This window comes from Dipodomys ordii, unplaced genomic scaffold (assembly GCF_000151885.1).
Source record: "Dipodomys ordii isolate 6190 unplaced genomic scaffold, Dord_2.0 Scaffold2, whole genome shotgun sequence".
Taxonomy (NCBI): domain Eukaryota; kingdom Metazoa; phylum Chordata; class Mammalia; order Rodentia; family Heteromyidae; genus Dipodomys; species Dipodomys ordii.
In genome coordinates, this window is record NW_012267218.1 from 23,087,897 (window position 1) to 23,110,482 (window position 22,586).

Sequence of the window (22,586 nt, forward strand, 5' to 3'; positions counted from 1 at the left end):
GCCACTTCCGGCTTTTTTTTCTGCGTATGTGGTGCTGAGGAATCGAACCCAGGGCCTCGAGCATGCAAGGCAAGTGCTCTACCACTGAGCCACCTTCCCAGCCCCACTCTCAGTTATTTTTACTCTAGATTTTTTAAAATTTTGTTTAGTGCTGCCATTAACAATTTATAAAAACAAGTCCCTAAAGTTCATTTTCATTATTCACTTTATTTTCTTTGTCCTTTCTCTTCATAGTGTTTTAATTTTCCCTAAGACTTAGGAGTGGAATCCCAGCTCTGACTCATAAGCAAATTTTTACCTTAAGGGAACCTTCTCCATCTCTCTAAATATTACATTCCCTTGTCTATCTCAGGAATGGTGGTTCCTTCCAAGACCAAGATTGTGTGTCATTTTTCTACTCTTGTGTTGACCTGTGGGCAACCACACACTCTTCAAATAGTGCCCCGAGATGAGTATGACAACCCTACCAATAATTCCACATCCTTGAGAGATGAGCACAATTACAGTTTGTCCATTCATGAGGTAAGTGGCTCCCTTCTTCCTATGTACACTAGGACAGGCTCCTTTTTCTACGTCAGTCTCACACCTTCGGATTCATTTTCATCTCTTGTCTTCTCCTTTACTTCTGTGCTTATTACATCTTTACCTGAGCATACCTGTCTCAGTAATTGTGAGACTTAGACTAGAAGATCAATAGAAACTTCTTTATAAAAAATAAATTGCCTTGCAAATACAGAAATGGTATATATTAAGTGATGCTTTGTTTTCCTATAGCTTGGCCCCCAAGAAGAAGAGAGTACTGGAGTCTCATTTGAGAAGTCAGTGACATCCAACAGGCAAACTTGCCAAGTATTCCTGCGACTAACCCTGCATTCTCGTGGCTGCTTCCATGCCTGCATTTCATACCAAAATCAGCCAATCAATAACGGCGAATTTGACATTATTGTCCTTAGTGGTGAGTTGAGAGCTGTGATTTATTCTTGTTCTCCATTACGTCTTCATTCATGACCAATCTTGCAAATATTTGATATTTGAGCCACACTTGCCTTAGTAGTCACTAGTCCTAACTGAGTAGGGAGGTAATTTTTTTCTCCCCAGACTCCTGTTTTAAATCTTTTTCCTTATACTTCAGAAAACGAGAAGAATATTGTTGAACGCAATGTGTCCACCTCAGGAGTAAGCATTTACTTTGAGGCTTACCTTTATAATGCTACTAATTGTGCCAGCACAACATGGCACCTTCCACCCATGCACATGAGCTCTTCCCAGCGCCGGCCTTCCACTGCTGTTGAAGAAGAAGATGAAGACTCACCCTCGGAGTGCCACACCCCTGAGAAGGTGAAGAAACCGAAGAAGGTATACTGCTATGTGTCACCAAAGGTTAGAACCCCCTTCTTGCCTTAAAATCCCCCTGCTTGAGATGACCTGTGGTTGGCATTTGGTAATAGAAACCACAAAATAACAGTCTGAATGTTAGTAGGGTAGGATCTTTGACTTGTAGAGTAAGTAGGATACCAAGAAAAGCTACTTAAAAGTGGAGCTGAGCCGGGCACCGGTGGCTCACACCTGTAATCCTAGCTACTCAGGAGGCTGAAATCTGAGGATCATGGTTCAAAGCCAGCCCAGGTAAGGAAAGTCTGTGAGACTCTTATCTCCAATAAACCACTAGAAAACCGGAAGTGGCACTGTGGCTCAAGCGGTAGAGCCCTTGCCTTGAGGTGAAGAGCTGAGGGATAGTGCCCAAACCCAGAGTTCAAGCCTCACGACCAATAAATAAAAAAAAAAAAGTGGATCTGAAGATTGTACTACCTTGGTGCTGCTGCAGATGTTTGGTTTGGATTAGATTGACACTCTTGATTGTCTGGAGATTCTTTGTGCTTTGACTCTGTAGAGGACTTGTACATTCTGCCATTTGATTGTTTTGGGGGAAGAAAGCTATTTTAGCATATTTAAAAATACTCAGTAAGATAAAATCACTCTTGTCTCCTTGTACTGTGCCAAAACAATTTGATCTTTCATTCTGTGATTTGTGAAACCACACTACATGGATGTCACTATTGGGCTCCATATTTGAAATAAACAGATTTTGGCAGAAACAAGAGGGTGAACTTCCCAAGCCCTTAAGCTCAGAGGTTTCTGTATTAAGAATTTCTTCTGAATATTTGTATTTTTTTATTCATTCAGTCCTAATAAAAATGAGACTGCATGTTGTCTGGGCGCAGTGGCTCACGCCTGTAATCCTAACTACTCAGGAGTCTGAGATCTGAGGATCGTGATTCAAAGCCAGCCTGGGCAGTAAAGTCTGTGAGACTCTTATCTCCAATAAATCTCTCAGAAAACCAGAATTGGCACTGTGGTTCAAGTGGTAGAGTACTCACCTTGAGCTGAAGAGCTGAGGGACAGTGTCAAGCCCCATGACCACCACCACCAACAACAACAAAAATGAGACTGTTGAAACATCTTTTTTCAATCCTGTTTATCTCATAAGTTAGACTGAACTTGTTCTGTTATTCTTTATGGTACTTTGCTGTGTATCGTCATTTAAAGATATAGCTTTTATTTGGACTAGGAGGACTAGTCATGAGGAAAGTTGGCAAGGTGAATAAATGAAAGAAGATTAGCATTATACCATTTCATTAGTATGTACTGGAATTTGTGTATGTGCATGTGCATGAGTGCATGTATGGTACTGGGCATTGAACTCAGGACCTCATGCTTACTTGAGCCTGTCAGCCCTTTTTACTTTGTTTTTTGGGGGAATGGGGTCTTTAGTTTTGGCCCAGGTCAACTTGTACCGGGATCTTCCTGTTCAAGTCTCCTCCAGAGCAGGGATGTCAGGCCTGCACCACTGTGCCCAGCTATTAGTTGAGATGGAGTTCACTAACTTTTTGCCCATGCTGCCCTTGAACTGTTACCATCTTGTTCTTGGTCTCCTGAGCAGCTAAGATTACAGGTGTGATACTGTGTGTTGAAATTTTTCTTTAATGAAAAGTATCTTTAAGGTAAAAATCTGAGAGCTGAGGATGTAGCTGAGTATTAAGAGTGCTTACCTAAAATATGTGAGGTACTGGGTTAATCTCCAGCACTGAAAAAGAGAATACAAAAGTCTCACTTGTCATAAGTCCAGTAACAGATTTTTTTTTTTAAGTTTAGTTTTTCTGGTGGGGGAGATCCAACACCAGGACTCAAACTGGTACCTACTGCTTTTGCTCACTGGCTAGCACTCTACCAACTTGAACCCCCAACAGATTCTTAAAAACAAAACCAAAAAACCCTGAGATCTGAGGATTGTGATTTGAAGCCAGCCAGGGCAGGAACGTCTATTGGATTCTTATTTTGCCAATGAATCAACAAAAAGCTGGAGATAGAGCTATAGTTCAAGTGATAGAGCACTAACCCTGAGCAAAAAAATTCTCAAGGACAGCCCTGAGTTCAAGCCTTAAGACGGGAACAAAAATAGTAAAACAAATAAAAATAATTTTGTGTGAGAAATACCCACTCAACAACTGCATTCCAGTCCAGCCTCTACCATCTGCCTTCCCCTTTTTTCCCCTTCTTTAGTACCATTCAAGTAGGGAGAAAAATAGAAGGCATAGGCTACTGGTGTTTCCTTTATGGACTTGGAGCAAGTCACTCTGGGCAGCATGAGGTGGAACAGAAGGTGATCTTGGTTATTTGCTAGGTGAAATGTTCTGTACTCCTAACATGAAAGCCTGAGCCTAGGTAGTCCAAAATTACAGTAAGGCTTGGTATTAAGGTTACAACATGCCCCTTTGGGAAATGTAGTTATAATTTGTCTTTTAAAAAGGTAGAATTGATGTTTTTATTATAGTACTAAATGGATTATCTTATATGAAAAATGTAGGAAGAGACTGATATTTGGCTTATAATATCATATAAAACTTTTTTTATTGATCACTCCATTTTGTGTATGTGGGTCTTCCAGCAATTCTCGGTAAAGGAGTTCTACCTGAAAATCATTCCCTGGCGCCTCTACACCTTCCGGGTCTGCCCAGGAACAAAAGTAAGTTGACTTTCATATCTATTTCATGATGAGTAAGCTTCAGCTCTGATATATTTCTTTTTTCTTTTTCTTTTTTGGCCAGTCCTGGGTCTTGAACTCAGGGCCTGGCCATTGTCCCTGAGCTTCTTTTGCTAAAGGCTAACACTCTACCACTTAGCTGCATTGCCACTTCTGCCTTTTTCTGTTTATGTGGTACTAAGGAATTGAACCCAGGGCTTCATGCATGCTAGGCAAGCACTCTACCACTGAGCCACATTCCTGGCCAGCTCTGCTATTTTTCAACCTTTTTTCCCCCATAGAATTTTTAATGTTTCTAGATGTTTTCTCAATGTGTGCAAGATTCATTTCTTCTTCTTCTTTTTTTTTTTTGGTGGGGGGGGGTCAGTTGTGGGGCTTGAACTCAGGGCCTAGGCACTGTCTGAACCTTTTTGTCAAGGCTAGTGCTTTACTACTTGAGCCATGGTGCCACTTCTGGTTTTGAGTGGTTAATTGGAGATAAGAATCTCACAGGGACTTTTCTGCTTCAGCTTGCTTCAACCCATAATCCTCCGATCTTAGCCTCCTTAGTAGCTAGGGTTGCAGGGGTGAGCCACCCGCACCCATGCAAAATTCATTTATTTATTTTTTTGCTGGTCCTGGGGCTTGAACTCAGGGGCTGGGCACTGTCCCAGAGCTTCTTTTGCTCAAGGCTAGCACTCTACCACTTGAGCCACAGCACCACTTCTGGCTTTTTCTGTGTATGTGGTGCTGAGGAATCGAACCCAGGGCTTTGTATGTGCTAAGCAAGCACTCTACCACTAAGCCACATTCCCAGCCCCCACAAGATTCATTTCTAAATAAAGGAAATTATTTCCTCACTAAATGATACACAGAATATTTGAATATTAGGACATATACCTTGTCTCTAGGACAGTTCATCAAGAAGGTGTTAGAATTTCTGGCCCAACCTTGGCCTCCCAATGTGTTTAATTTATTCTTTTATAAGAAACATTCTCATACATTAAAAAATTAGTTTTTAAAATTTTAGGAGGGCTATTAGAGTCTAAACTTTTGCCAAGAAACTTAAATATAACATTTTATAAAAATCACTTTCTTGCTTGGTGCCAGTGGCTCATGCCTATAATCCTAGCTACTCAGGAGGCTAAGCAGATCTGAGGATTGTGGTTTGAAGCCAGCCTGGGCAGGAAAGTCCATGAGACTCTTATCTCCAAATAACTACCAAAAAAAAGCTGGAAGTGGAGGGCTGGGAATGTGGCTTAGTGTAGAATGCTTGCCTAGCATGCATGAAGCCCTGGGTTCAATTCTTCAGTACTACATAAACAGAAAAAGTGGGAAGTAGCTCTGTGACTCAGGTGGTAGAGTGCTAGCCTTGAGCAAAAGGAGCTCAGGGACAGTGTCTAGGCCCTGAGTTCAAGCCCAGGACTGAAAAAAAAAAATCCAAGCTGGGCGCTGGTGGTTCACACCTGTAATACTAGCTACTCAGGAGGCTGAGATCTGAGGATCGAGGTTCAAAGCCAGTCTGGGCAGGAAAGTCCATGAGACTCTAATCTCCAATAAACCACTAGAAAACCGGAAACGGCGCTGTGGCTCAAGCAGTAGAGCGCCCACCTGGAGCTGAAGAGCTGAGGAACAGTGCCCAAGCCCAGAGTTCAAGCCCCATGACTGACCCAAAAAAAAAAATCCAAAGCTGGAAGTAGAGCTGTGGCTCAAGTGGTAGAGCATTAGCCTTGAGCACAAAAGCTGAGAGACAGTGCACAGGCCCAAAGATCAAGCCCTAGGATCTGCACTAAAAAATAAAAATTAACTTCCCATACTAATTTTTGCTATTTCGTGTGCCCATACTATTTTCACCCTTTTTATATTTCACATTGGAAAAGTCTGTAGCATTGTCTGATTTCCTTATGTAAAGATAGTCTCTGTAACTCAAATAATTTCACATAAAACTTGAATTATAGAGTAGTGAGATTAAAAACAAGAGGTATGCTTAACATATACTCAGAGAAAATAGGTTTATTTTGGTTTAGTCAAGTGGTACTGAAAAGTAGCGATGCAGAAGGTTTTTACTAGGTTTGAGGATTTTATAGACCAACTTATTTTTTTATTTCCTTTGCTAGTTTTCATACCTTGGTCCTGACCCTGTTCATAAGCTCCTCACTTTGGTTGTGGATGATGGTATTCAGCCTCCTGTGGAGCTTAGCTGTAAGGAGAGGAACATTCTAGCAGCCACTTTCATCCGTTCCCTGCACAAGAACATTGGTAAGGTTGGACGGGGCTCTGATAGAGAAAGTGAGTTTAGCTTCCCTGGGTCCATGATAATATAGAAGTGGTACTCTACATGTTTGCTAAAAGGCTTTAATCATAATGCACCTTTCTGTTCAGGAGGCTCTGAGACCTTTCAGGACAAGGTAAACTTCTTCCAGCGAGAGCTTCGGCAGATACATATGAAAAGACCTCACTCCAAAGTTACCCTAAAAGTCAGCAGACATGCCTTATTGGAATCGGTACGTAAACTTCCATCTTGGTTAGCAGATGCCAAAGTTCTCTAATTGTGGATCTCTTTACTCTTAAGTTATACCCTGCAGGTTATCTTTTTTTTTTTTTTTTTTTGCTCAGCCATGGGGCTTGAACTCTGGGCCTACGTGCTGTCCCTCAGCTCTTCAGCTCAAAGCTAGTGCTCTACCACTTGAGTCACAGTGCCACTTCTGGTTTTCTGAGTGTTTATTGGAGATAGGAGTCTCATGGACTTTCCTGCCTGGGCTGGCTTTAAACCATGATCCTCAGCTCTCAGTCTCCTGAATAGCTAGGATTACAAGTGTGAGCCACCAGTGCCTGACTTTTTTTTTTTTTTTTTAATGAAATGTTCTATCTTCAGTTGTGTCTGTTAGACACTATTTATATTGAGTTGGGTCAGTGAGTTTGTGACTGAGGTGTGTGTTGGAGGCATGTAACTGAGAGGAGACTAGCTGACACAGCAGTTTGCAGGTCTGTGGTTAACTGGTACCTTTACCAGTCTCCTATGCAGGAAGGTAGATGTGGTGGTTATAGAAGAAAGTTCCTTGGTATTAAATCCCTGTAATAGAAGAGTTCTAGATGACTTAAAGGAAGTGATTTTTGTTATTACTCTGGTCTAATGGAAAAGGAACACCTGATGTCTGTCTGCCTCCACCACACAGACACTGGCATGGTCTGACATTCCCCAAGAATGAGAAGGCTTAGTGCCTGTCTAGAAAGTGTTTGTGGTATTTGGCTCTGGTAGGAGCAATTGGAAAACCCTTTCCTCAGCCACACTCTCCATGTGGTATGGCTCCCTGTCTGAACATCACCTTTTGGATAAATGTCTAGCAGATAGTCTGTACTTTACTGAAAGCCAGGACTTCTTGATTATCTTGGCTACAGCTAATTAACTATGTCATTTTTTATTTCCTTCTGTAAGATTTTTTCATTAATAGAATGGAGATTGTAAACAAAATGTAACACTTGTCATAAAGTCAAATTTGATTTTTTAATTTATAGTCTCACTATATAGTTCAGGCTATCTTGACATTTTGTTGCTTCATCCTTTAAATGCTGGTATTACAGGTGTGGATTACAGGTGTGTGTTAGCATTCCTAGTTTAGATTACTTCTTTAAACCTTAAATTTCTCGTGGTGACATATAAGATAGTATTATTAAAATGTATTTGTAAGCAATATGTCTCCTCCATGTAGTAGTGGTCAGCTCAGCAAACAATGGTAGTGCTCCTGGCTATTTCTGTCTTTAGCATCCAAGGGATGCCAGTCAGTGTTCTGACAGTTTCCTTCCTTTCACTGCTTTGCAGTCTCTGAAGGCCACTCGGAATTTCTCCATTTCAGATTGGAGCAAGAACTTTGAAGTGGTTTTCCAGGATGAAGAAGGTCAGTTTTATAACTTCATTTTATCTTTTTAGTTCACCGCTTTGCTGCCACTTTCTCTCTTACACCCTCTCCACAAAAACAAACAAAAATTGCTCCAATCTCTAAAACAATTCTTCTAAGAATAAAAAAAAAGGTAATAATTAATATTATGGTATGGTGGAGCTTCTGGAGCAGAAACATAGGGACTGGAGGGCAAACTCTTTGAAGAGTTTAAGCTACTTAACAGGGCTGGGAAGGTGGCTCAGTGGTAGAGCGCTTGCCTTGCATGCATGAGGCCCTGGGTTCGATTCCTCAGCACCACATAAGCAAAAAAAGAAAAAAGCCGGAAGTGGTGCTGTGGCTCAAGTGGTAGAGCGCTAGCCTTGAGCTGAAGAGCTGAGGGACAGCGCCCAGGCCCAGAGTTCAGGCCCCACGACCAGGCCCCCCCAAAAAAAACCCTCTGTACAGTATGTTCACAAAACAAATAAAATTAAATTAAAAAAATAATTATAATAATAAAAAGGATTCATGATATTAAAAAAAGCTACTTAATAGGCTGAGATCTGAGGATTATGGTTTGAAGCCAACTGGGGCAGATAAATCCATAAGAAAGTCGGATGTAGGGGCTGGGAAGGTGGCTCAGTGGTGAAGTGCTTGCCTCGCATGCGTGAGGCCATGGGTTTGATTCCTCAGTACCACATAAACAGAAAAAGCCAGAAGTGGCGCTGTGGTTCAAGTGGTAGAGAGTGGCTCAAGTGATAGAGGGCTAACCTTGATCAAAAGAAACTCAGGGACAGTGCCCAGGCCCTGAGTTCAAGCCCCACAACCAGCAAATAAAAGAAAGTCAGATGTAAAGGTGTAGCTCATGGTACAATGCCAGCCTTGAATGAAAAAAACAAGTAAGAATGCAAAAGAAGGCTCTGAGTTCAATCCCCAATACTGGTATTAAAGAAATAAAAAAAGGAATTTAAGCCAAAAGAACAAAGTCCTAATAAGTCTATTTTCATGGGATCTCTGATCTATGTCTCCATTATCTTGAAAACGAATACTCAACCCCCTAGAAATAGAGTGAGATTCAAAATATGTTCCACCATTAGGCAGTTGCAATGAAGAAACAGTAAGGTAATAGAATAGAATGTAGAGAGTGTGAAAGGAACAAAATCATGAGAGCCAGAGTTACTGTTTATTGCCTGATATTTTACAGCTCTGGACTGGGGAGGGCCTCGCCGGGAATGGTTTGAGTTAATTTGCAAAGCACTCTTTGATACCACCAGTCAGCTCTTCACCCGATTTAGTGACAACAATCAAGCATTGGTAAGTTTGAATTTTTCATGGGTAGCTGAAAAATGTGGAGTATGTTATAATGGATACAAAAGAGTTTGAAATTATGAAATTGACCTGAGATTCTAATGGCCCCTATCCTTTTCTTTTTTTGGGGGGGAGGTCTAGTCATGGGGCCTGAACTCTGGGCCTGGGCGCTGTCCCTCAGCTCTTCAGGTCAAAGCTAGTACTCTACCACTTGAGCCACAGTGCCACTTCTGGCTTTTTTCTTTTTGCTTATGTGGTGCTGAGGAATGGAACCCAGGGCCTCATGCATGCAAGGCAAGCGCTCTACCACTGAGCCACCTTCCCAGCACCCCCATCCTTTTCTTAATTTGCTGTTTATAATGTAACTAATCAGTTTGCTTCCTTCCTACTTGCCTTCATTATTTCATTTGTAAAATGAAAGAAAATGCAGGTAGTTGAATATTTGACTAAAAAATTGTAGTATTATGACTATCTAATCATTACTAATCACTTTATCAAAACATAACCTGAGGCAGTTGATTTCTGAGCTAGATCTTTGACTAGATAGCGGTTTCAAGAAAAAAATAGACTGGCTGAAAGAAGTTCCAGATTAGGGAGAAAGCATCATAGCAAATTTCCATACTCAACCAAGATTCTTCAGCTTAGTAAACCCGTTCTACCCTTTGTCCTCCAGACACTTTAAATTACCCGAGGTGACTTTCAAAAGACTAATACTTTGATCTTCATATTAAAGATTTTGCTATATTGGCATGATGTGTTAATCTTCTGTTACTGTAATAAATACCTAAGATAATCATCTTATAAAGGAAAAAAGTTTATTTTAGCTCACAACTTTAGAATTTTCTGCCCATGGAATCTAGGCCTTATTGCTTTTGGACCTGTAGTGAGACAACACATCAAGGGTGGTAGTATATGGCAAAACTGTTTACATCATGGCTGGGATGTATAAGACAAGAAAAGACTAGGGCCATCATGCTCTCTGTTGTTGTCACGTACCTCTTGATCTGAACTTCCCACTAAACATCCTTCTTGAAAGTGCTACAGGGCCAGGAGCTGAGGACCAAGACTTTATCACATGGCCTTTTGGGAGATATTCTGGATATTTCCCAATTTGTATTATATGGGGTTAGGCTGAAGGGTCTTTTCAGAACTTGGCTGGATGAGAAATGGCTCAGGACTTTTCAATTTGTTTGACAGGTGCATCCCAACCCGAATCGCCCAACTCATATGCGCCTAAAGATGTACGAGTTTGCAGGGCGGCTGGTGGGCAAGTGTCTCTATGAATCCTCTCTAGGAGGAGCCTACAAGCAGTTGGTCCGTGCTCGTTTCACCCGTTCTTTCCTAGCCCAAATCATAGGACTACGTATGCATTACAAGGTAACATTTTAGATGTCCCTTTCTACAAGGCTGCCTGGCCTTTGGCTCTGGATCACTCCACCTGAGCTGATTGTTTATCCTTAAGGTTGAAGAGATAAGTGGTTCCAAGCAGTTACAAATTGTATTTTTGGGTAGGAGTATTTATGCTCTGTTCTGTATCTTTCTGTCTCCACAGTACTTTGAAACAGATGACCCAGAATTCTACAAATCCAAAGTTTGTTTTATCCTCAACAATGACATGACTGAGATGGAGCTGGTCTTTGCAGAAGAGAAATATAACAAAGCAGGTCAATTGGATAAGGTGAGAAAGAGAAACAAAACTTGTGGTTCCCTCTTCCCAGCTCTCTCTAAAGCACCAGTATGTTCTGAAGTGATGAAAAGGCTCTAAAGTTTTATCTATTAAAGATGTAAAATATATCTAGTATGGAAGCAAAAACAATCAACTAGGAAAAAATAAAAACACAAATGAATATCACTACGCAGGCTGATTTGGAAAGGATGACAATGTTAATGTCAATATAATGTCATAACACAAGTGCCTATACATTTTAAATTTTTTATTTGGAAATTATTGGCCAAAAATTCTTTACATTGTGTACATTGTGTGGTAATAATGAAGTTAAGGTAGTAGGAAAGCATAATTAAAACAAAGTAGCAATATTTTAAAAATTGTGAACTCTGCTAACACTCAACTGCTAATAATATACCCTTTCTAAAAGTTAGAGGGTTGCCAGGTATTTGTCTTTGTACTCATGGGATCAGAGCTTGTCTTATTGAGCCAGCATAAAAAGGCAGCTATTCAATAGAACACAGAATTACAGCCTTACGCCTAAGGATCACAGAATGGTAAGAATAGTGTGTTATTCTGCAGGGGAAATTCTCAATGGATTAAAAATGTAGAGCATTTTTTTACTATTATATGTATTTCAGTATGTTTATTTTATGTGAATAAACATTTCTGTCTAGTAACCTAAGAAATAGGTTATTAAGATTTAATGTTCGCATTCAGTCAATTAAATGAGTTATAAAAGGACCTTAAAATTTGATCTTACAGCTAATGGAGGCTTTCATTTACTTATTGAGACAACTCTGATTACTGTACACATATTCCATATTTCAGCTGTGTTGCAGAGCTTTCTTAAATACCCCTTAGTTGTTTATTAGGGAATAGTAATTCTATTTGAAAACCATAGAGCTTGTTCACCTTTTTCTTGGTAGATAGGAAAGTTGAGGGCTTCAGTAGCTAAGTGACTGGTATGTTGTGGAATGTGATTGGAATCTAGGCTCTCCAGCCAGGCACTGGTATCTTATTCCTGTAATCCTAGCTACTGAGGTGGCTGAGATGTGAAGGTCACTGTTCAAAGCCAGTTCAGGCAGGAAAGTCCATGAGACTCTTGTCTCCAATTAACCACCTGAAAATAGCAAGTGGAGATGTGGCTCAAAGTAGTAGAGTGCAAAGATAGTGCCCAGGCTCTGAGTTCAAACCCCATGACCAAAAAAAAAAAGAAGAAGAAGATCTCCAAGTTTCAAGGTGTTGCTCTTTACACTGATTCACTCTGGTGATAGAAGAACTTGTGGGAATAATTTTTATCATCTTAGACTTTCTGAGACATAAAAGGACTTCTTTGAGAAGAGATAATTAGTGGTTTAGTTTTGGATGATAGATTAAAACATTGCTAACAAGGAACCATAATACTTCCTTTGTGTGGTACTAAGAATTATACTCATGGGCTGGGAAGGTGGCTCAGTGGTAGAGTACTTGCTTTGCATGCATGAAGCCCTGAGTTCAATTCCTCAGCACCACATAAACAGAAAAAGATGGAAGTGGAGCTGTGGCTCAGGTGGTAGAGCGCTAGCCTTGAGCTGAAGAGCTGGGGCCCAGGCCTAGAGTTCAGGTCCCACAACCAACAACAAAAAAAAAAGAATTGTACTCAGGGCCTTACACGTGCTCTGAGCACACCTATACCCCTGAACTATAGCATCATTCTGTTGCATTACCACTACTTGACAGTGAGAAGCACTGTGAATATATCCAGTATCTGTAAAGAATGGCCAGGTCAGAGAAGACCTCATCCAGTCATCCACTTCAGAAATGGTAGATAATAATATATGACAGTAGAAGAAAGAACCCTAAAAATTAGTAACAAAAAAAAAAGCAAGTGAGTTAAAAAGCTGAATGTACAATAGAAATTTCTAGTTAACACTGGTAGAATTTGGTTATGCTGTTTGTTGGACAGATGACATCTTTTAATCATCCATCTAAAACGTCTCTTTGTCTTTTGCCTCTCATTTTAGATTGTAGAACTCATGACAGGTGGAGCACAAACCCCAGTCACCAATGCAAATAAAATCTTCTATTTGAACTTGCTGGCACAATATCGGCTAGCCAGTCAAGTAAAAGAGGAGGTGGAACATTTCCTAAAAGGTGGGATCCCATTTCCTCATGACCTTGAGGTTGTGTTGGTATGGCTCCATTGTTTTGGTATGGATCTAAACTCTGCTTTAACATTGTTTTAGGCTTGAATGAGTTGGTTCCTGAGAACCTTTTGGCTATTTTTGATGAGAATGAACTTGAGGTAAGCCCTTTATGCAAAGGATTGGGTTTGCTTTTATTACTCTTCCATTTATTAACTTTCTTCAGCTTTATAAAATTATAATGTAAAAATCAGAAAGCAGCAAATCATTATGAAGAGTAATAGCTTAAAACAAGAGTAAGAGTTAATAGTTATTAATATTATTGATTCTAAAGTAAACTATTGGTATTATGTACAGTCTTTATAGCTTGTGCCATGTAAAGGGATAGAGTATCCAGATATATACTGACTTCATCCTCTATGCCATCCATATATTTTGAGATACTGGGCAAATAGGGATAAATAAAGTTCCAGTTTTCATGGGATGTAAAGGAAAAGAAAGAAAAAAATGACTATATTAAAAATTTAGACATAATACTATATATATTTTATATATGTATAGTAATATATTCATATTGCAGATCCTGATATTGTAACAACCAAAAATGACTATAAGATGATAAATTCTTATTAGAATTAGCTGAAATAAAATCTAAATCAAGAATGGACAACCTGACACTGGTGGCTCACAACTATAATCCTAGCTACTCAGGAGGCTGAGATCTGAGGATCCCAGTTCAAAGCTAGCATGGGCAGGAAAGTCCATGAGACTCTTATCTCCAACAAACCACCAGAAAACCAGAAGTGGCACTGTGGCTCAAGTGGTAGAGTGCCCACCTTGAACTGAAGAGCTGAGGGATAGTTCAGAGGCCCAGAGTTCAAGCCCCATGACCACCACCACCACCAACAACAACAAAAACTAATGGACAAAATAGAATTTGTCTTTTTTAAACCTCTCACAGATGGTACATACTGTGCAATTACTAGTTTTAACTTCCCATAGTTTTTTGTGTGCCGGTCCTGGGACTTCAATTCAGGGCCTGGGTGCTGTCCCTAAGCCTTTTTGTGCTCAAGGCTAGTTCTCTCTCACTTGAGCCACAGTGCCACTTCTGACTTTTTTGAGTAGTTTATTGGAGGTAAGAGTCTCATGGGGATTTTTCCACCCCATTGGCTTTGAACTGCCATCCTCAGAGATCAGTCTCCTGAGTAGCTAGGATTATAGGCATGAGCCACTGGCACCCAGTTCCCATAGCTTTTTATGAGTAGTATATTTCTGCAAACTTTACTGTAAGGAGAAAGGTTTTTGTTTTGTTTTTTGTCATGGGGCCTGAACTCTAGGCCTGGACGCTGTCCCTCAGCTCTTCAGCTCAAGGCTAGCTCTCTACCACTTGAGCCATGGCCACTTGTGGCTTTTTCTGCTTATGTGGTGCTGAGGAATTGAACTCAGGGCCTTGTGCATGCAAGGCAAGCACTCTACCACTGCCTTCCCAGCCCCATGGAGGAAGTTTTTTTAATTAAACTGAACTTTCCTTCAAATCTGACATAACTTTATCACCTTTTGTATATCACCTTCAGATATGAGATCCAAACAAAATGAATTCTTCATATTACAGCCTAAAGTTCTAATAGACCTCTTACCTAATGTTATTATTTTGGTTGCTGAGAAATAGTCATGGGATATTTCATCATGTATTTGTCATTGTATAATAGCAACTAGCAGGAACAATAAAGTCTATTAACAGTTGTTTCAAATCCTGTTCCTATTTACTCATTAGCTTAGAAAGTTCTTTTTGAAGGGAGTCAAGACTCCTTAGGTTTAGTTTGGGTTTTGCTGTTGTTTTTTTGTTTTGTTTTTAATTCTCATAATTCTGTTTTCTCCATAGTCCTGTAAATTTGAATTCTTTTTCTTTTCTTTTTTTTTTTTGGTCTGTTGTGGGCCTTGAATTCTGGGCTTGGGCACTGTCTCTGAGCTCTTCAGCTCAAGGCACGTACTCTACCATTTGAGCCACAGCACCACTTCCAGTTTTCTGGTGGTTAAATGGAGATAGGAGTCTTACAGACTTTCCTCCCTGGCTGGCTTTGAACCACAATCCTCAGATCTCAGCCTCCTGAGTAGCTAGGATTATAGGTGTGAGCCACTGGCACCCTGCTCATATCATACTATCTTTTAAGTAGTAGTACAAAGGGGTTTCAATCCAATGGTAAGCGTAATGAACCTTGATCAGTGTCACTCCTTTTCTCTCTCTCTCTCTTTTCGTGTGTGTGTGTGTGTGTGTGTGTGTGTGTGTGTTTACTAGGGCTTGAGCTCAGAGTGTGTGTGTGTGTGTGTGTGTGTGTGTGTTTACTAGGGCTTGAGCTCAGAGCCTGGGCACTGTCCCTGAGCTTTTTCTGAGTGGCTTATTGGAGATAAGAGGCTCACGGGCTTTTTTTTTTCTTTTTTGCCCAGGCTGGCTTTGAGCTGCAATCCTCAGGTCTCAGCCTCCTGAGTAGCTAGGATTACAGGTGTTGTGAGCCACCGGCACCCCGCTGTCTCTGAGCTTTTTGCTCAAGGCTACCACTTGAGTCATAGCTCTACTCCAGTGTTTTGCTGGTTAATTGGAGGTACAGGTTTCAGGGAGTTGTCTACTGAGGCTGACTTGGGACTTCATTCCTCAGATCTTAGCCTCCTAAGTAGCTAGGATTACAGGCATGAACCACCTTGTTTGGTTGTCCCTTGTTTTAATTAAAAAGAATCTATTGTGATTGATTTTCCCAAAGCAGTATTCTGGCATTGTGACTTGAATTTCTGTCTTTATTCTGTGTCTTCATGTCATCTCTGGTAATTTTGACTGTATAGTGTTTGTCTTTATGTCTTTGTCCCTCTGCCCTAGTAACCTCTGGCTGTCTTTCTTCAGCTGCTGATGTGTGGGACTGGTGACATCAGTGTGTCTGACTTTAAAGCCCATGCTGTGGTTGTTGGTGGCTCATGGCATTTCAGAGAAAAGGTAATGAGCCAAACTTGCTTCTCTTGGATTTGTACTATTTTTTTTTTTTTTGGTCAGTCCTGGGTCTTGAACTCTGGGCCTGGGTACTGTCCCTCAGCTCTTCAGCTCAAGGCTAGCCTCTACCACTTGAGCCACAGCACCACTTCCTGTTCTATGTTTTTAGGAAAAAAATTTCAGAAGAAAAATATAAAGGAGTCCAAGTACTGAACATGTGGACAAGGGTGGCGGGGGAGCAGATATATGTGGGGAAGACTGGTGGTGATCTGAGCAGAAGCCAGTTCTGATTCATATGGGTTGTTACAATGACTGCCACAGAGTAGAGAATTGGAAATGCAAACACATAGAGCCAAGCCATCATTAATTACCCTCTTTACCATGTGAGAATGTGAATTCCTGTGTGGCTGTCGACTCAACCATTCTTATGTTCTCAACAATTGAAAACAGGGGCATGTCCCCACTTCGGAGTCTCCTCTTCCTTCCCCCAAGAAACAGTTTTGTAGGCTACACCATGTGTGATGCTAATCTTAACTCTCTCTGCCAGGTCATGAGGTGGTTTTGGACTGTGATTTCCAGTCTGACCCAAGAGGAGTTGGCTCGGCTACTTCAGTTTACAACAGGTTCTTCTCAGCTACCACCTGGAGGCTTTGCTGCTCTCTGTCCTTCATTTCAGATTATTGCTGCTCCTACCCATAGCACACTTCCTACCGCACACACATGGTAGGTATTGACTGCCTGATGCATGTCTTTGTTAGGGATTAGCTTTGTAGTTTATCGTGTTTCTAGTATTACAAAGTAATCACTTCTCCTCTTGCCTTTGCAGTTTTAACCAGCTGTGCCTCCCAACATATGACTCGTATGAAGAGGTGCACAGGATGCTGCAGCTGGCTATCAGCGAGGGTTGCGAGGGCTTTGGCATGCTTTGACTATTCTCCTATCGTGCTTGATTCTTTTGCTCTCATTAGAGCATCTGGGCACATGTTATAGATACCACTGACCATAACACACATAACCATCCATCAGCCAGAAGATACCGCATGCTCCTCTGTGTCTGGAGTAATTTATCACCTACAAGCCTTGTCCTTACCTCAGCCCTTCCCCACCATTATTTCCCACAGGATGTTTTGACATGGGACCTAATCTAAGCTCTCCAGTCAATAAGAAGTGGACCATGCTGCTGTCATTTCATTTGGTCCTTTGAAGATCTCAGTAATTCAGTTGCCTCAGTGGCTGAGGGGTTTGATACCAGGGCTCAGCTATTTGGGGAAGCTGGCATGCTTAGAGCCTTAAGTCATGCTTTGCTCTAGCGCCCTCTGTTGTTATTCCTCTGGTGTGCCCTTTTTGCCCTGAATACTTGACTATATTGGCACATGAGCCCTTCTCTGGGTAACTTCACCACTGCTCATCAGCAGCAGGAGAAGCACAGATGGAAAATGGCCTCCACAAGAAATCTTTGATTTTTTTAATTTTTTATTCTTGTGAGCAATGGCAGGCCCAGCTATGGCACTGGATTACCTCTAATGAAGACCGATAGCACAAAAAGGTCTCTTTGTGGTGTCTGAACTGGAAAAGGCACTTTCCCTGTAGGCATTTCTGGAAATGATCATTAGTTCATAAAGAAGAACTCTCTAAGCTTTTTCTTGAATTTGAGCCAGTGAGAAAAGCAGTCAGACCGAAGAATGTGAAGGATAACTAGGCTTTAGCCTCCAGTGCCCAGTGAGTCTCACTTGTGTGGGGAACATTTCTAGGCATATGGCTGGCTCGAAGACTACTGATACTTTTCCCTTAGCATGTTCTTTGCACTGAGATACAACCGGACCTGACCACTGACTTCCCAAGTTATACAGTCTATTAAAAGCTGGATAGTCTTTAGAATTCTGCTGAAGAAGTTTCAGTAGCAGAGGACTGGGACAGTGAAAGTAGCATTCCAGCAATTGCATGTTCTCTTGGCGTTCTTGGGCAGCGCTAAGATAAGGAAACAATGGTCACAAGTTCCTTGGGTGAGGCCACTGTGGACAGAGAGGGAGAGAAATTTGTTAGACAACAGGGAAGGAAGCAATGAGGGAAGTCCACTGTTGAGTGATGATTGAAGAGAACCTGCCATTGTCTCTTGGAAGATGACAACATCTTTTTCCATTTCTATTTAAGGCTCAAAATCACATGGACTTCCCTAGTTTCTGTTTTTAAGAAGGCTTTGCTGCAAGCCACCATTCCCAGTGGGGCATTCAACTCAGAATATTACAAGCCATCTTTATTGCCAAAACCAGCAAGAACACAGAGTCCTGAGACAAAGCAGGACTTGTGGCAATGCCTTGGCCTCCTGGAAGCATGTCTGAGCCCTCCTGTTCCCAGGGATCATAAGGAACAAGCCCTCTGAGCTGCTATGGTTCCTGTCTGACCTCACTTTGCAGGCATCATTTGTCCTTTCTTGGCATGGGTGCTGACCTCACCCATCCTTGGGGTCCGGGATCCAACATCAGAGCTTCTGCACCCCCAGATCCTCCATGCCACATGGTCACTGCTCTCAGGGACCAGGACAGGGTGCTGCTGCTATCCCACATTTTTCCCATGGGACATGTGTAGTCATCATCCTGCTACCCCCTCAGGCCCAGACGGGGCTTCCAGCTGGGGCATGTGGGCTGGTTGGGCTGTTTTGGGCAGTTGTTCCTCTTCTTGATTCTGCATCCTCCCCTCCAGCAATCCTCCAGCGGAGACCGATGCTGTGGGGTTGAGTTGATTTTCTTGGCTAGAGGAGTCATTTTAAGCTATAGTCATGGCACTTTTTCAGAGTATCCGAGGCACTGTTGCAGCCCAGCTGGGGCAGCTGCATCCCCAGGGTGGTCTTTTGGCATCAGTGTCTTAGTTTAACAGAACTTTTTGGTACTGCTGTGGTTTTCTATTCCAGTTCCCTATACACACACAATGCAAAATTACCTTTTTTTTTTTTTGACCTTTTACCTTTTTGTTCTAATCCTGCTCTAGAATTAGCCAGTGTAGAGAAAAAGTACAGTATGATGGAGAGAATGACAAGTGTGTTGTTTCTTTGGCAATTTTCTATTCATGTTTCTTATTTTGGCCAGTTCTTTTACTTACACCCTTACAGCCTAGGTACTTAGGAGGCCAGCTACCCTCCTGGCCTCTTAGTGTTCACTAGACATTTAAGTGAACACCAAGGACAGAATCAACATGGTTTCAGAAATTTGGCAGAGACCAGGCCCTGCCGCATATCTGTAAGGGTAGGCGAAAGGGCCAGACATTTGAAGCTGGTGATGTAAATATTTTGTATAGTAAATAAATAATGTCTAAATGCAGAAACAAGGTGCAAATGACTGCTTTCAGTGGAAATTCAGGGCTTAAGTTGAAGTTGGGGAAGGAAAATATGTAGACATGTCTCTGCATTCCCCTAACAATTTCTCTAGAAATAGGAAAGGGTTGTCTCAGTGTAGAATGTACACTTGCTCGTCTGAAATATCCTGTCCACATGGCCACCCTCTTCATTCCTCCAGACAGCTGTCAAGTGGGACAAATGTTCAAATCCTGAAGAAGAAACTGGTTTGAAAGAGGAGAGAAATCTATTGTCAATGTTTATACATTAAATTGTTAATTAGAAAGGAAAAGTACAAGGAAACCAGATATAGTGATAAATGCCTAGAATTCCAGCTATTGGCATAAAAGATAAGCGGACACAAGTTTGAGGCCAAACTGGACAGCATAGTGAGACAGTGCCTCAAAACAGCAACAAAAAAGCAAATGCCAGTGGTTCACACCTATAATCCTAGCTACTCAGGAGGCTGAGAGCTGAGGGTTAAGGTTCTAAGCCAGCCTAGACAGGGGAGTCTGTGAGACATCTCCAGTTAACTACCAAAAAAGCCAGAAGTGGAGCTGTGGCTCAAGTGGTAGAGCACTTGAACAAAAGAAGCTCAGGGACTGTGTCCAGGTCCTGATTTCAAGTCCCAGGACATGCATACAAAAGCCATAAATGATAGGAAATGTACATGTTAAGTCACCTAGCCACCATTATCAAGCCTTCTGATTTTTATATATCTACTTCCCACCCTCTCTTCAGTCCTCCCACATGAACTTTGGGTACAGCAAACAAAAATATTCTTAAAATGTCTATGAAAGCAATGTTCAATCAAAGATAAGCTTCACAGAGAGAAAACCAGATCCTCAAATCTGGCCTAGAAGGAAAAATTTAGAGATCCTGACTTTTGTGGAAGTATTCCTCTTTGGATTTTTTTCCAATTTTTTATTTTATTAATATTATTGAGGTGGTGTGCAGAGGAATTACAATTAAATGAGACAGTAAGTATATTTCCTTGGGGGGCAGGGGGCGGGGAGGGGGTCAGTTGTGGAGCCTGAACTCTGGGCCTGGTCGCTATTCCTGAGCTCTTCAGCTCAAGGCAAGCACTCTACCACTTGAGCCACAGCACCACTTTCCTACATTTCCTTTTACACAGTGTCTTCGTTCCCTCACTCCCATCTCCACCCCCGAGTTGTATAGTTCACTTTTGTCACATTTTGGTCTAGCTATCCTTCCCTTGGGACCACAGTAGAGGCTCTCAAGTAAGTGTTTGAACCCGAAGGGCTCCTTTTATTTCGTTTCACTTAAGTCCTCAAGCATAGTAGACCTGTTTTAACTCTCCAGTAATATTAAGAATGGATAATTCCTTTAAAATTTATTTGAGATGTAAAAATGGATATACAATTTGCAAATAATTTTTTTAAACAGATAAAAGCCAAGAGCTTACACTTGTAAACCCTAGCTACTCCAAGAAGGCTGCAATCAGAACATTGTTCGAGTCCAACCTGAGCAGAAACATCTGTTAGACTCTCCAATATAACCAGCAAAAAGCAGAGCTCGAGACATGGCTCAAATGATAAAAAGTACAACTGAACAAGGAAGCCCAGCAAGTATAAGGCCCAGGTTCAAACTGCAGTACTCCAGGGGGTGGGGAAGAGAGTACATACAGGCTGGGCACCATGCTCATGCCTATAATTCTAGCTACTACCCAAGAGGCTGAGATAGGAAGTTTGTGTTGTAAAGCCATCCCACAACACAAAGGAAGAACCAGAAGGTGGCTGAGCTCAAGGCCCTGAACTCAAACCTCATTACCAACACACACACACACATCCACTAAGTCAAGAATTGAAGCACTGCAGTGCTGAAGAACATAAACCCACCATCTCTGGAAAGGTAGTGATTATTCTGACATACAATAATTTCACCCATGTAATTTTCAAATAGCCTGTCCCAAAAGTTGGGGAGGGGCCAAAGAGCACTTGCAGTTCATTGATAAGATCAATTTCTCCATAGTAATTATTAGACCTCACAGTTGATTTTAAAAGTCTTCAGAGATTTTGCCCATAAAAATCTGGTCCAATGCTGGGCACCAGTGGCTCATGCCTGTAATCCTAGCTATTCAGGAGGCTGAAGTCTGAGGATCATGGTTCAAAGCCAGCCCCGGCAAGAGACTCTATGAGTCTCTTATCTCCAGCTAACCACCAGAAAACCAGAAATGGTGATGTGGCTCAGGTGGTAGAACGCTAGCCTTCAGCTGAAGAGCTGAGGAATAGCGACCAAGCCCAGAGTTCAAGACCCACGACCTACAGAAAACAATAAAAATCTAGTCCAGATTCCTGATTTTGAATCTGATTAAGCATATTTTAAGACTACAAGATCTGTCAGTAAAAGATTTGCCCCAGATACTACTCTGCATTTATTCCCCAAGCAGGTCTTGTGGCCTAGTCTAACATGGTTGAGCTTCTCTGGTGGTTAGCAGGATATTCTTAAGTATCAGGTAAGTAGACCTAAATACTGAAATGAAAAATAACCCAGCCCCCTGCCACACACAAGTGTTGAATAGGCTAGTATATTTTTTTTTTGGTGGGGGGAGTCCAGTCGTGGGGCCTGAACTCTGGGCCTGGGCACTGTCCCTCTGTTCTTCAGCTCAAGGCTAGCGCTCTACCACTTGAGCCACAACACCACTTCCAGCTTTTTTCTTTTTGCTTATGTGGTGCTGAGGAATTGAACCCAGAGCCTCATGCATGCAAGGCAAGTTCTCTACCACTGAGCCACCTTCCCAGCCCCTAGGCTAGTATTTCTAACAAAGTAATAGCACTATACTGCCATAACAGACAACCTAAAGTTATTGGGGAGCTTAGTTTGGTTTTTGGGTTTTTTTTTTTTTAATACTTATTTGGAGATCAAGAGGAGAGTTAGTGGTTTTAGCAAAGTTGTCCAGGCTGTCAGTATAGCCGTATTTTGTCGGTACAAGCCCACAGGAGCTTCTTCAATATGGGGTAAAGATTGTTCTGGTCCCTTTTGGAGGATACAGAATTATAGCATCCAATCATCTAGTTTTCCTTGCATCCTTTAGAGAGATGACCATTCCCCTAGGAAATGGATGTGGTTGTCACTCCCTTGGAGTAACCAGTGAGCAAGCTGCCATGGCCTTCGTAACCTTCACGAGTCATGAGCCCCTCAGATTAGCTTCAGCTGGAAAGCCACGCAAATTTCTGAGTGAGCAAGGTCTTTGAGAGATGACTCTAGGAAGAAGTCAGACTGAACAAGACTTAGGAAAGGAGATAAGTCTCCCGCGGACCTTAT

At 41.7% G+C, this 22,586-nt stretch overlaps 1 protein-coding gene across 2 annotated transcripts in view; it reads left to right on the top strand.

Moving 5' to 3' along the window:
- Positions 1 to 18,549, top strand: part of Arel1 (apoptosis resistant E3 ubiquitin protein ligase 1) — a 43,229-nt gene extending 24,680 nt beyond the window's left edge. For both annotated transcript variants that reach the window (XM_013016500.1, XM_013016508.1), the window contains exons 6-20: positions 353 to 522; positions 775 to 955; positions 1,133 to 1,380; positions 3,947 to 4,024; positions 6,139 to 6,280; positions 6,404 to 6,525; positions 7,842 to 7,917; positions 9,101 to 9,210; positions 10,402 to 10,581; positions 10,757 to 10,882; positions 12,877 to 13,006; positions 13,099 to 13,157; positions 15,890 to 15,979; positions 16,521 to 16,696; positions 16,800 to 18,549. In XM_013016500.1, the coding sequence (XP_012871954.1) occupies positions 353 to 522; positions 775 to 955; positions 1,133 to 1,380; positions 3,947 to 4,024; positions 6,139 to 6,280; positions 6,404 to 6,525; positions 7,842 to 7,917; positions 9,101 to 9,210; positions 10,402 to 10,581; positions 10,757 to 10,882; positions 12,877 to 13,006; positions 13,099 to 13,157; positions 15,890 to 15,979; positions 16,521 to 16,696; positions 16,800 to 16,902 (1,991 nt within the window). In that variant the 3' untranslated portion in view covers positions 16,903 to 18,549. The remainder of the gene's footprint in view (positions 1 to 352; positions 523 to 774; positions 956 to 1,132; positions 1,381 to 3,946; positions 4,025 to 6,138; positions 6,281 to 6,403; positions 6,526 to 7,841; positions 7,918 to 9,100; positions 9,211 to 10,401; positions 10,582 to 10,756; positions 10,883 to 12,876; positions 13,007 to 13,098; positions 13,158 to 15,889; positions 15,980 to 16,520; positions 16,697 to 16,799) is intronic.
- The last annotated feature ends 4,037 nt before the right edge of the window (positions 18,550 to 22,586 follow it).